The sequence below is a fragment of the Oryx dammah genome, unplaced genomic scaffold (assembly GCF_014754425.2).
Source record: "Oryx dammah isolate SB20612 unplaced genomic scaffold, SCBI_Odam_1.1 HiC_scaffold_27, whole genome shotgun sequence".
Lineage (NCBI taxonomy): Eukaryota > Metazoa > Chordata > Mammalia > Artiodactyla > Bovidae > Oryx > Oryx dammah.
Window position 1 is genome coordinate 14,106,612 of NW_024070211.1, and position 14,213 is coordinate 14,120,824.

At 53.2% G+C, this 14,213-nt stretch overlaps 1 protein-coding gene across 1 annotated transcript in view; it reads right to left on the minus strand.

Moving 5' to 3' along the window:
- Positions 1-692: 692 nt before the first annotated feature.
- The window catches only part of SPOCD1 (SPOC domain containing 1), a 49,071-nt gene continuing 35,550 nt past the window's right edge, over positions 693-14,213 (minus strand). The window contains 16 exon segments of the mRNA XM_040228994.1: positions 693-1,531; positions 2,420-2,606; positions 2,898-2,987; positions 3,508-3,643; positions 3,959-4,109; positions 4,325-4,436; positions 6,826-6,951; positions 8,515-8,631; positions 8,771-8,930; positions 9,708-9,798; positions 10,109-10,164; positions 10,370-10,452; positions 10,454-10,479; positions 10,482-10,503; positions 10,817-10,993; positions 12,024-12,065. Coding sequence (XP_040084928.1) covers positions 834-1,531; positions 2,420-2,606; positions 2,898-2,987; positions 3,508-3,643; positions 3,959-4,109; positions 4,325-4,436; positions 6,826-6,951; positions 8,515-8,631; positions 8,771-8,930; positions 9,708-9,798; positions 10,109-10,164; positions 10,370-10,452; positions 10,454-10,479; positions 10,482-10,503; positions 10,817-10,993; positions 12,024-12,065 — 2,274 coding nt within the window. The 3' untranslated portion in view covers positions 693-833.

Genomic DNA, 14,213 nt, shown 5'->3' on the forward strand with positions numbered 1-14,213 from the left:
GATACCTTACAATTGCAGCTGCTGTTAAGAGCTCACCCCAGCCCCCAAACAAAGCAGCACCATCCCACCCTAACAACAGCCTCCAAACCCACCCTGAGAGTCCACCTCCCAAGCCAAGACCCTTGGCTTGTCTCCAGTATCAGTCCCTGGGGGCTGGCAAGAGGAACAAAGAAGAGACATCAGAGACCCACAGACAGACATAGAATCAAACGCACACACATGCCCACAGCACTAGACACACAGAGACCCTCAGATACACACAGAAACAGAGACATGGGGATTATGGTGGTGACCTCCAGCTGCCCAAAGGGGAAAACCTTGATAACTGAAAAATTAAGAAACCCCTGCAACTTGCTCTCCTTCTCTCCCTAACAATCTTTAAGTGTCTATGCCCTTTCAAAAAACCTCATTTCTTTCTCTCTCCCCAACCTAGAGCTGCCCTCTCTCCCATCACTACTTCTTCCATCCAGTTCAAAATACTTATTAAAATGTTTCCAGAGCCCACCATGGCAACAGGTGAACCCTGGCGCACAGTGATGGCCCAGGATCTCAGATACTCAAAGCTGCCCCACCCCTCCATCCCTAGCACTTTAGCTCTGCCATACCTGTGCACACAATCTTCCAGATACACCCACCCCAACCCACACAGGGCCAGTCCCAGGGTCCCTCCTGTCCAGCCAGCAGATGCAGTCTCAACTTTGCCAAATTCTTTATTAAACCAAAAAGTAACACCAAGCAAATAGCAGAACAGCAAACGTAAACAGCTAACCCTCCCCTTCTATGTCCCTGTTGCTCTCCCTGGAACACTTAAGAGTTCAGCACTGGTGGGGGAATTAAAACCCCTCTTCTGTGAGTAATGAGGGTCGGGTCTCTCCAGGAAGGGCACTATCAGTGCCAGCTCCATCTGTAGGGCCCAAAGAGGAGTCCAGGGCTGGGCCAGGGGGCTCTGGAGCTGCAGGGGGCTGGCAGAGATGGCCAAGAGTCCCAGGGACTGTGGGAGGCTGAGCAGGGGTTTGGGAAAGTTCCTCCTCTCCTGGGGACATCAGTGAGGCTTGGAGCTGCTGGGTCATGGCCACCAGGGATTCGAGATGCTGGAGCAGGGCTTGGTTGGGACAGGAAGCCCTGTGGCGGTGCTGGTTATAGCCAACTGGTGATGCTGAATAGGGATGCCAGGACTGGCACCAGCCTGGTTTTGGAGGCCATGGCCCTCGCCCAGGACCCTGCCAGGTCTCAGGCTCTCTCCACAGACTCCCCCTGCCTCTGGGTGGTCTTTGCCAAGCACAAATTCCCCTTGGAGCCAGGCTGTCTTTGCCCTGGCTCTGCTGCATGGCACCCCCTGGGGGAGCGGAGCCCTTCAGGGCCACATGTGGTCCCTTGTCCTCTGGCTGGTACCATCTCATGTCCACTTTTCTGTTGAAGGAGACCATTTTGCGAACCTTCCCCCTCAAGGCACCAGATCCTGCCATGGCTGGAAGCCCTGTTTGTGGGAGCAGCACAGCCAGCAACAGGCTTGAGTGAGTAGCTTCCAGGCCTGGAGAAAGATGGGGGAAGAGACCAAAGGCCTGGACAGAGAGAACTCACAGCCCCCAGAAACTGCATTCTGTGGCCAAGAGGTCTACAGCTTAGACCCCAAGAGAGCTTTCCAGCAGTAAGATGGGGACCATGAGGGGCTGAGAAAAGTAAGTAGAAGAGTTTAAGATGCTCTCATGGTGAGAGAACAGGTTCACTGGCTGAGAATGAGGCACGGATAGTTTGATCTCCAGACTGTGATTCTACCGTACAGTCCCCAGATCAGGCAACCCAGGCACATCAAACCCTCTGCTCAGGAATAGGCACCTCCCACTCCTTGATTCCACCCCACCCCCCGGCCCCAACCATGCTTTCCTGGAGTCACGCCCTGGAGGCTACCCATGCACAAAAGCCAAGCCTGGCCCAGGACAGCTGTAGTAAGAACATCCCTCTTTTCTCTTTTACTTAGGCCTGGCTTTCAGCCGACTGTTTCTGGTTCCTGCCTCTGCTCTGCTGTGTTTGAGTCAAATGTGACTGGCCAGTGAGTTTCTCATCAGCCTTATTGGAGAGGCTGTCTAAGTGGTGGCTAGGAGCCCAGTTTCTGCTACTGACTGACTCTGTGACTCTAGACAAGTCACTTGCTTTCTCCCTACCTCAGTTTCCTCATCTGTGAAATGAAGAAACTAATAGTACCATTCTGATAGAGTAATGTTGAGGACTGACTGACTTAATATGAACGCTGTCTGGCACATACTAGGCGGTATACCAGTCTGTTCTCACATGTGCCTGTCTCGGGAGTTCCCTGCTGAGACATGCCTGCCTCCACAGAAATGGGGTGACTATGTCAGCAATGCCCATCTGGCCACCAAGTGAGGGGAAGCAGGGTGTGGGACAGGCATCGGGCACTCACCTGGACCTCCAAGAGGGCGCAGCCTGGAGGGCAGGGGCTGGAAGGCAGGCAGGGGCAGCAGGACCACCTTCACCTGTTCCATGGCTGCCAAGGCGTGGCACTGCTTGTTGTTGAGGTAGGAGTACAGCAGGTGGCAGTTCTGGGTGTCCCGAGAGCTCTGTGGGCACAGTCTGACCACGCAAATGTCCTGTGGTCACAGGAAGGAGAGTAGATTTAGCAACAGTCGTGATTTGCTCCTGTGAACACACCTGGTCTCATCTGAACCTCTGAGAGCCGCATGAGGAAGACTGTCCCCATTTTTCAGAGGTGGGAAGAGAGGGACTTGCCCAGGGTCATACAGGAAGTCTTCAGTCACTGGGGGGGAACTGGACCTGCATATCTTAAACCAGGTCTCTGCTTCAGAATTGGAGCAAAAGAAAGCTCAGGGCTGGGGGGACAGTGCTAGGAGGAGAGGTGATTCTCATGGCTGGGTGGTTACCTTGGCTTCAGCTGGGCAGATGCTGGCCAGAAAGTCCCAGACAGCATCAGGGGTGATGCAGCTTGTAGAGCGGATCACCTGGGGCAGGGCCTGTAGGCAGGTAGGAGGGCCAGTCAGCCTCCCAGCTTCCCACCCACTTAGGGCAGACTCAGGACCAGCTACCCGAAGTCACAGCCTGTGGCCAAGAGGACGGGCAGGCAGTCGATCAGGGACCCCTGTGGTTGTTGGGGCCCTAATTATTCCTGGAGGCCTACAGCCTGTCCTGGCCAATCTGCAACTTCTCAGAAACTCCTCACTCCCTCCTTGATCCCCTCATCCAATGTTTTAGTTGATCACTTGCTCACTCCTGGTTTCCTCTGAACCAGGAAACACCAGACCTAGTCCTGGTTCCTTCCTGCTTTATGCTTTGGCTTACAGGGAGTCCTTTGCCCATGTGTGAAGTGGGGCTGGCATCTCATTTGCCCCTATGCCTAGCATGGGGCCAAGCACAGAGAGGGTGCCAATGATTTGTTTCAGAATGATGAGTGTGTCAATGAATGAATGGTGGTGTGTGTAGCCGAGGGGGCTGGTTAGTGTGCGAGGGAGTCCCCGGAGAGCAGGGCAGGAGTACCTGGATGAGGCGACAGCTGTGTCCCGAGACCAGCTGGGCCCTGACCTGGAACCGCTTGATGCAGAACATGTCCAAAGACCCCTCCCAGGGCACCTGGCTGGGCAGGGCCTTTGTGGACCCAGCAGGCATCTGGAGCCTAGAAGGAGGGACAGAGAGAGAGGGCCAGGCAGAACAGGTCATCAGGGCTTCCCCAGCAGCTCCTTAGTTTTCAGAGAAGGTCCTGTGACTCCAGTGAGTGCTGGAACACTGGTCCAAGTAAGGCCTTACAAGGCGGAGACCAGTAGGCGGGCGTGATTAGTTCCATTGCACAGATGGGAAAACTGAGGCCCACACAAGAGGCAAGATTTGCCTAAGGCTGTATGGAAAAGCCCAGGCTTTGTCTGCTGCCCCAGTGGGTGTCTTGCCTACCCACCCTGCTGGGCTGCCCACCTCCTTGCCCACTTCCCCACACCTGTCCTTGCGTGCTGCTAGAGGCTTCTCCTTGTTTTGGAGCATATCTGGAAAGGACACAGGAACTTGGCTTGGGGCCCTCTGGAAAGCATCGTCCCGCATCCTCCTTGCAGCTTTGAGGGAGCCTGGCCGCTCATGTGAGGGCTTCCAGTCTGCAAAGAGCAGAGGCGGGAGCTGAAATGGAAGCCAGCAGCTAGGCTGCAGCCAGCCCAGGGCATTACAAACTGGGTTTGAACCAGGTCCTTTTCGAGGTGACCTGGGACACCCTGCCACCATCGCCCCAAGTCATGAATCCGTGTTGCTGCTGAAGCCCACGCCAATCCGGGCCTGCCCGCCGCCCCTGCACCCCTCCTGTGTCTCCCCCCACCCGTGCAGATGCGGCAGCTGGGGTCTAGGAAGTGGTGCTCATGCTGCTCCGGGCTGTCCCTCGATGTGGCGGGCAGGGCCAGGGGGCCGCCGTCTACGGGCACCACGGGTCCCTGGGGGCACAAGAGGAGAGAGGGGGTGGGCTGGGGAGGCGGCCGGGGAGTCAGGAGGCCTCCTGTTATATGGGGGCCTCAGCGATGTGGTTTTATGTTTCTAAATAAGCACCCCTGGTCTTATCTGAATCTCTGAGAGCCGTGTAAGCAAGAGTGTCCCCATTTTCCAGAGGTAGGAACAGAGGGACTTGCCTAGGGTCACACAGTAGCTCTGCAGTCCCAGGGGGAACTGGACCCAGATACTGTAAACCAGGCCTCTGCTCCAGAGCTGGAGCAGAAGAGAGCTCAGGGCTGGGGGGACGGTGCTAGGAGAGGTGGTTCTCACGGCTAGGCGGTTACCTTGGCCTCAGGTGGGCAGATGCTGGCCAGAAAGTCCCAGACAGCGTCAGCATAATAAATTCTTTAATTACAAAAGTACCATGAACTTGTTACAAAAAATTTAGAAAACATAGAGAATTTGAAAAAAAAAAAAAATCACTCCTTGTCTCACCACTCAGAAGCAACTGCTGATATTTTGGTTATTCCTTTATAATAGCTTATCTATACCCAGAGTTTTGGGAATCCCTTTGCTAAAAGAGCTGGGGGATTTCCCTGGTGGTCCAATGGTTAACAATCTGCCTTGCAGTACAAGGGATGTGGGTTTGATCCCTAGTAGGGGAACTAAGATCCTACATGACACAGGGCAACTAAGCCCGCACACCACAACCAGAGAAGCCAGCAGGCTGTAACGAAGATCCCTAGGGCCGCAGCCAAATACGTAAATAAATAACTTAAAAAAAAAAAAGGAGCTGGGATCACACATGCAAGCTTGTCTTTTCATTTTGTCCGTGAACCACAGCAGAGGCATCTACCACGTTACACAGTCCCTATAGACACTGCACTCATGGGGTGGACTGGAGCGTGTGCATCACCGCTGTTGCACTGTTGAATGAGAACTGGGTCATGCCCAGGCTTTCACTAGTACAGATAACACTGAGGACATCTTTGAGCAGAAAGTATTTTCCTGAACTTTCAATTTATCTCCTTAGGATGAGTTCTCATAAGCAGATGACAGAATCGGGGAGAATGAACATTTTTAAACTCCTAATGCCCATTGCTAAATCAGCTTTTTACCTTACAATAGAACCAGCTTTAAACACAGAGCAAACATTTCTTTAGGAAGATTTGAAAAGATCTTGAAACTTACTTTTGCCTTAAAACCACCTCTAGAGCAGTGGACAAGGCTCAAGCTTTGGAGTCAGACAGCTTGGGTGCCAGTCTCCCCCACTGCCAACTAAGCGACCTTGGGTTTGAGGTGCCTCACCCATCTCACTCATCGTGAGGTCTGAATGAGGCACTGCTTGTAAAAGGGGCGCATAGTAGGTGTTCAACCGGAGGGACTGCTATTCTGTGTCATTTTCCAACCACTCTCTCTACCCATCAGTCTCTGGCTGCTCCCCCTACATTTGCATTCACCTTTCTCAGGGAATGCAGATTGGTTTGGGTTGGGGAGCAGCCACACCCCCTCAGGGCTCTTCTCTGCACTGCCAGCAATTCTGGTTGTTGGCTTGGATACTGGTGCAGAAGAGTAGGGATTTCTGTGGGTCATGGTCATGGCTGTTTCCCCAGGAAACATGGCTCAAGGGACCTACCCGACACTCCCCTATCCTGGACACACAACTGATTAGACCAGGGTGACCATCCAATCCATGGAACACCCAACCAAAGCCAAAGCAGCCTTCTCCTGGGAGTGACTGAAGTGAGCCAAGGAGGCGCTCCGATTGGCTGCAGGAGGCTGACAATGGATTGGATGGATTCATTGATTAGAGGGCTGCTCCAGCCTGCTGGGCCAAGTGCAAGATGGAGGAGCCGAGGGGGTGAAGGAGCAGGATGGGCACGAGGATGGGGCAGACCCCAGGGGATAAAAGGACACGCTGCACAGATGGCCGGGACTCCACGCAGCTCCCTGCTGGAGCATCCTCAGTCCTTTTGCGGAACAGAGTAAGCCTCTGCTCCTTAACATTCCCCAAAGTCACTGCCTCAAACAGCGTGGCCCGCCTGCTTCCCAACCTGGGATGTGCCTGAGGTGTGCCTGAGGTTGGAGGGAACTGCAGAGACGGGACTCACTACTCCACACGTGGGGTTAGGCCAAAAGGCGGGGGAGCAGCACTGAGGTGTCAGCAGGTCTGGTGCCGGCAGCTGTCTCACCCCATGCCCTCCCAGACCTTGTGCGGCAATCAACCCCGTGCCCTCCCAGACCTTGTGTGGCAATCAACCCCGGTTTACAGCGACAACCCTGGGCCTCAGAGCAGTCAGGTGCCTTGCCCACGGCCACGCGGCTGGGGAGGTGAGGGCTGGGCCCGTGGGCAAAAGCCCCACCTGGCAACCACCAGGTCAGGCTTCCACTTACCACCAGGTCCTCCAAGGACAGCATCTGGTCCATGTCCCGCAGGATCTCGACTTCCCCCTTATGGGTCAGCTTGGAGGCCGGGAGGCTATGTGGCTCCTTCTGCAGCTGTTCAATGATCTCCAGGCCCTGGTAGAGGGGCAGCCCCTGCTCAGCTGGGGTTGGGGGCTCTGGCCCCCAGGAGCCCACGTGCTCCGTTTCCTCTTCTGAGGCCCCTCCACCGTGGCTCCCCTGCTGTGCCAGCCACTTCCCTTCCTCCACACCTTCGCTTCTGCAGCTCCCTAGCCCGGCAGACCTCCACCAGCTGCCCTACCTTTCCACAGTCCACTCATTCACCCTCCATCTCAAACCCTGCCTCCCCCAGGAAGCCTTCCTGAACTTTGCTCCTCCCACAAGTCAAATCCGCTCCAGACTGTATCCCACCCACTCTCTGTCCTGGAAAGTGTGGTGTCGTCGAGAAAGCACTGCTGCCGGCGCACCAGCTGCCACTAATAAAAACCCACAACGTGGTGTGGCCTTGGGCAAGCCTTTCGTGGCTCTAAGCTTCAGTTGATCTGTTCTTTAGAAATGAAATTAAGATTGTCATATTAAACAGCTTATACAGAGTGATTAGCCTGGAGTCTAGTTCATAGTATTTGCTCCTTGTGATCCTTATTGTTGATCAATGTCATCCTATCTGAAATGTTTCTGGAAAGCCTGTCTGTCCCTTTCTAACAACCCCTGGAGAACAGAAGCCCAGTCCTCCCTGTAGGGCTGGATTTGTGAGCACGGGCTCCATGCGGTAGCCCCGGGCCCTGTTCTAAAAGGGCCCCATGCTTCATGCTGCTGTCGTCTTGAAATTCTTAATCATTCAACAAAGTGCTCGCGTTTTCATTCTGCAGGGGCCCCACAGTTTACACAGATGACCCTACTCCCTGACCCTGACAATGCCCCGACAGAAGCTCAGACTGCAGTGGGCAGACGCACCTAATGGATTCCACGCGTTAATTCTAACAAGCCTAGTATCTGTCAGAACAAGGTCTTAGTGGCCCCAGTCCATCCGTGGGCCCCTCTCCCTCGGTCAGTCCCCTTCTTTCTCACTGAGCCACCAACAACCATTACACAAACATCTCCCAAAGCTGGCTCAGTGCCCACCACACTTCCCCTGTCTCAGAGCCATTCCCAGGGAGGGAGAGACCCACAGACAGAGTGTGTGGGGGTGTAACTGTGAACTGTGGGAGGCTGTGGGCTTCCTCACCGGGCCTGGGGCACCAGGAAGACATTCAGCCTTTTCTGGAACTTCTGGGGCTGGAACTGGAGCGGAGGCATCGCACTGGGTCTACCCACCATGGATGGCGGATGATATTCCTGGACTCCAGAGTCTCGGCCATCATCCACAGTCCCCCCCAGCCCGACACACATACCGAGTCCAGCTCCACAGAAAAGCCAGGGGACGACCACACCTCCAGGGACGTCACCTCTACCAGGCTCTCCATCCTCAACCCCCTTCATTTCTGCCTCTTTTCCCGTTTTATCCCCCCAGTGAGAAGACTCTCTCTGACTCTCTGTCTGCCTGCTCTGTTTCCTCATTTCTGCTTCTGTCTATCCTGTGCTCCCATCTCACCGCCTTCTTCCTCACTCTGTCTCTCCAGCTCCATCCTCGGGCCTCCCCCAAGTCCCTCCGCCAGGTCCTGACCTGATCCGACAACTCACCCTCTTCTCCTCCTGGTCCCGCCAGCGGGCCAGTTCTTGGGGGGCCAGTTGGACTGAACTCATCTGCACCAGGCCGTGGGGGGTGATGTCTCCATGAACCACTTTGAGAAACAGCTCCTGCAGGGGTAGGAGCTACATCACACTGCTTGGAGAACCCCCACCCCAACCCTGCCTGGCACTCCCAGGTCAGGCTCCAAGATACTCCAGGGCTTCCCACCTCGGAACGGGCCCCAGCCCAGCCCAGAGGCCCGCTCACCGGGTTCCTGGGGTCCCGCAGGTTGAACAGCAGGCTGCGGTACTTGGTCTTGTAGCGGCTGTTGGTGGCTTGTGTCAGGTTGAAGAGGGCTGCCTCGATGCCAGCAGCGATGCCCTCCACGACCTTCTCACTAAGCACCAGGTCTGGGTGCTTCCGAAGGCTGTGGGGTGGGGAGAGGAACAAGGGCAGGGCCAGGGCACTGAGCCCGAGAGCGGGCAGGGGTGGGGAGCAGGGTTTGGGCCAACTCCGGTTTCTACTCTGAACGTTTTCCTAAGTGAATCCATCTCTCCTCACTCTATGAGGAACAGGTATTATCATTCCCCACTTACAGATGGGTGACTGCTGCTCAGAGAAGATAAGGAGCTTGCCAAGGCCACATGATGAGTGGAAAAGCAAGGTCCGATTGCTCAGCCCCTGCTCTCCCTGACCAGTGAACCAGGGTATGGATGGAGGGGCAGAAGCTGGGGGGTGGGAGGGTAAGGCACTGGTCAGGGCAGAGGATGGAGACCTGGTCCTGGATATAACCCTGAATCAGCCACTGACTTGCTGTGTGGCCTTTGCAAAATCCTGCCCTCTCTGGGCCTTGGTCTCACCATTAGTAAAATGAGCGCTCTGAGCTCAGATCTCTGAGATGGTCCCAGCACAGAGTCGGCCCGTGTCTGAAAGCATTTTCTGTGGGTGATATCCACAAGGACAGAGCAGACACTCAGAGCTGCAGTGGCTTAAAGGAAAAGCGCCACCTTGAAGCCAGAGAGACCCAGGTTCAAATCTGGCTCTCCAGTGGCTTGCTGTATGGGCAAATGGCCTCACAGGACAAAACGGGGTTAGTGGTATACACATAAGCCCTCAGAACACGGCAGAGCCCCGGGAGGTGGGACATGTGAGGGCAGCCCTTCAGGATGTCCCAGGTGTCAGAGGAGGTGGAGTAAGGCCTTACCGACTCCACAGCGCCTCCTGCATGGTGCGGACCACGGTGTCCCGTACCCCAGTATCCAGGGGTGGCTTCTCCTGTTGCGGCTGAAGCTGAGCTGTGGGGAGAGCGAGTCATGGGCTCCCAGGGGATGCTCAGGGCAAGGGTGTGGGGCAACTCAAGGCTGAGGGGTTTCGGGAGGTAAGGAAGGGGTCCCACCTCAGGGACCCAAGGTGTCTAGGATGTCTGTCTGCTGAGCCCAGGCAGCCAGCAGCCCCACCCCTTTGGGGAAGGACTGCAGGCAGATGGTGGGGGGAGGAGAGGAGTCCCAGCAGGGGTCAGGCCAGGAGCTGGGCATGAACCCCGTGTGTCCTCAGAAATTCCTGGAAGACAGGCGGCTGATGGGGGCACCCTCCACAGGCCCTCACCTAAGTCCTCGACCCCTGCTTGTTCACCAGGTTCCTCCTCTTCAGCCTCCACTGGGCTGCACTGTTGGGGAGGGGTGAGGAACTGAGGCCTCATCCCTGGGTACAGCCTCCCAGCCCCAGGGTCGGGGGCAGGGGCACTGTCTCTCCAGTCACCTGTGAACCCCCACATTCGCCCTGACCTGTGCCCAGGGAGGGAGACCACGTGGCCAGAGCAGAAGCACTCACCCCTAGACCCTCAGCACTGGGCTCCTGAACGCGAACCCTGACCTGCAACAGAACGAGGACGCAGAGAAGAAGAGGGAGTCCCTGGGGTGCAGGGAGTGACTCCTGGGGATGGTGAACGGGGTCAGAGAGGCCACCAGGATCCCCCTCCCCGAGGGAGGTGGCTGGAGGATCTTGGAATGGCAGGACATGCCAGTTGGCCAGGAAGGAAGGTCCATGACCACTCTCTCCCAGATGCATGGAGGCCACGGGCCCTCCCTCCCTCCCTTGCTGCAGTCAAGCTCCTGAACTCAGCAGTGCAGAGGAAGGAGCACACAGACACCAGGTTAGATGACAATCTAATGCACCCCTGGCTGTCACATTGTGTGTGACTGTGGGCAAGTCACAGCATCGCTCTGGGCTGCAGCAACGTCTCTGTGAACCACATGCCCATGTGTCTCTCCCAGCAGGATTAAGTGACGTCAGTGTAAAGACCCTGTTCTGTACCTGGCGCCTCACGCGGCCCCGGGCCCTGCACCTTTTCTTCTTTCTGGGCCTCTGGACAGATGAGGCTGAGTAGGCCTCCATCATGTCCTCCAGAACCTCCAGCTTTGGAGATAGCTGGCCCCCTGCCTGGCTGTAGCTCACGGCCCCCAGGAGGTAGATCACTGATTCGGAACCAACCTGCCAGGGGAAAAGTGCCTTTCAGACCGCTAACCTCACCTGCAATTCACGGTCCTTTCTCCTCCCCACTAACCTCATCTGCAATTTACGGTCCTTTCTCTTCCCTGCTGAACTGTAAGCTCCATGAGGACAGAGAGCATGTGTGTCTGGGCCCCCACTGTACTCCCAATGCCTGGAAAAGGCCCGGCACACAGTAGGGTTCAGTAAATGTTTGCTGACTGCCTTGTCTCCATCCCAGGAAAGGAGCCTGGCTTCATTCTCATCCTCTCGGCTTCGCCCTTCCTCCCAGCCATGTTCACAGTTACCTGGACCCTGTACCGAGACCCTTCTCACCCTTATGACTAGAGGTGCATCTTACCAGGGGCTCATATCCTGTTCTGAGTTCACCCTCTCTTTCTCAAAATTCTGTCAGGCCCCTTTTTTGAGGTCAGTGACTTGCCTTTTCCCCCTGAAGCAGCCACATGGTGAACATATCCATCACCCCTCTGAAAGCCTACTGATCATCCCTCTGTTACCCAGAGAGGAAGCCCTTCATGACCCATTCAAGGTGCAGAGTAGTTCTGGGTCTTCTGATGACCTATAGAACCTATTCTGCTCCTCTTTCTGCTTTGGCAGCCAGGAAGCTCAGTTTTAACTTTAAACCTAGTGGTTGTACCTTTCCAGGATTGGTAGAGTAAGGGGTTGTTAGTAACAAGATTTCCCCTTCCCCTTGTCCTTTTCTTGCTTTCTTTAGACTTTTATCCCATTTCAGTGTATTTTGATTCTTCCAATTTACTACAAGTCACTAGGAGTTGTTTTGAAAGTAGATGGGTCTGAAAACTAATCCTTGAGTGAATGATCATGAATGGTCAGGTTCCAAGGTTTGGGGGAAAATGGAAGTCTGAGATTCACATCATAGGGAGTGGGGATGCTCTGGAAGAGGGCAGGCAGAGGCAAGGGGCTGGGATTGTCTCTGGGGAGGACCCCTCCTACCCCCACCAGACCTCAAAAGAGGGAGAAAGAAGAGCAGTAATAAAAAGCAAAAACCTACGTAACACACAAGCTTCACTCCATGGGCCATTCTCATCGCCTCCTTGGAGAGAAAGAGGATAGAAAGATTAGAATTCAGAGGACCCAGTGACGCCCCCCCGACGGCAGTGAATTCATAAGAAGACACCCACACAAAGGTGAAAGATGTATATTCAGTGTTCACCGGGTTGGCATTTGTAACTAAAAAATGGGGTACAATCCCATGTTCATCAAAAGGAGAATGGTTAGTAAATAGTGACATATCATACTATGGATTCTAAAAGTGAAAGCTGCTCAGTCGTGTCTGACTCTTTGCGACCCCATGGACTATAAAGGCCATGAAATTCTCTAGGCCATAATACTAAGTGGCCATTAAAAAGAGTGAGTCATCGTAAAAACCACCGTTTGTTGAGGGCTCATAAAGCAGCTGGCTGTGGAGGGAGCACGTCATACATGATCTTACTAAGATCTCTGAACAACACCATGGACTATGTACTATTTCTATCCTCATTTTACAGATGATGAAACTGAGGCTCAGAGAGGCTCTGAAAAGTCCCGTAGCTACTAAGCGGCAGAGCTAGAATTAGAATCTAGTTCTGTCTGACTCCAAAGTCCAGGCATTTAACTGCTGGGCTATGTGGGGAGCACTGACAGATGTGGTAAGATTCATGGAAAGATGTCAAGCTGCATAGTTTGGAGAAAAAGAAAAAAATAGGTTATGGAGCAGTACATGTTGCATAAGCTGATTTATGTAAATATATATTTATAGACGCATAAGACAGGTTATCTCCGGGGAATGAAAGTCCAGGGGGACTTTCACTTTCTACTCGTAGACACCTGGGTATTTATGTTATTCAAAATAAGCATGTGTTTCTTTTACAATTACATACTATTTTTAAAATTAGAAAGTTCAGAACAATGTGTGTAGTGTGCTACCATTTGCTTTAAAAAGAGACAGAATTTTTAATTTGTATTTGCTTGCATCTGCATAAAATACCTCTGGAAGTATCCACAAGAACCTGGTAACAGAGGCTTCCAGTGGGAAAGGAACTGGGAGCTGGGAAGGAGGTTTTTCACTTTTTTTTTTAAACCATGGGAAACAATCAGCCTTTCAAAAAAGTAAATTGAGAAGGAAAAAAAGGGGGAGGAGGTAAGAAAACAGGATATCTGGGAAGGAAAGCAGGCAAGAGATTAAAAATGGTCTTTACCAGTTTAAAACCTTTAGGCTGGCCCCTGTTCTCAGGAGTCCACATACCAGTGTTATGAGGCTCCAAACAACAGGCAGCAGAATCAGACCGGCAAAGACTTCAGATACTGGACTTATCAGACAAGAATACAATGTATGTATGTGAAGTCAAGTGGGCCTTAGAAAGCATCACTATGAACAAAGCTAGTGGAGGTGATGGAATTCCAGTTGAGCTGTTTCAAATCCTGAAAGATGATGCTGTGAAAGTGCTGCACTCAATGTGCCAGCAAGTTTGGAAAACTCAGCAGTGGCCACAGGACTGGAAAAGGTGAGTTTTCATTCCAATTCCAAAGAAAGGCAATGCAAAAGAATGCTCAAACTACCGCACAATTGCACTCATCTCACATGCTAGTAAAGTAATGCTCAAAATTCTCCAAGCCAGGCTTCAGCAGTACGTGAACCGTGAACTTCCAGATGTTGAAGCTGGTTTTAGAAAAGGCAGAGGAATCAGAGATCAAATTGCCAACATCCGCTGGATCATGGAAAAAGCAAAAGAGTTCCAGAAAAACATCTATTTCTGCTTTATTGACTATGCCAAAGCCTTTGACTGTGTGGATCACAATAAACTGTGGAAAATTCTGAAAGAGATGGGAATACCAGACCACCTGACCTGCCTCTTGAGAAATCTGTATGCAGGTCAGGAAGCAACAGTTAGAACTGGACATGGAACCACAGACTGGTTCCAAAGAGGAAAAGGAGTACGTCAAGGCTGTGTATTGTCACCCTGCTTATTTAACTTCTATGCAGAGTACATCATGAGAAACGCTGGACTGGAAGAAACACAAGCTGGAATCAAGATTGCCGGGAGAAATATCAATTACCTCAGATGTGCAGATGACACCACCCTTATGGCAGAAAGTGAAGAGGAGCTAAAAAGCCTCTTGATGAAAGTGAAAGAGAGCGAAAAAGTTGGCTTAAAGCTCAACATTCAGAAAGCTAAGATCATGGCATCTGGTCCCATCACTT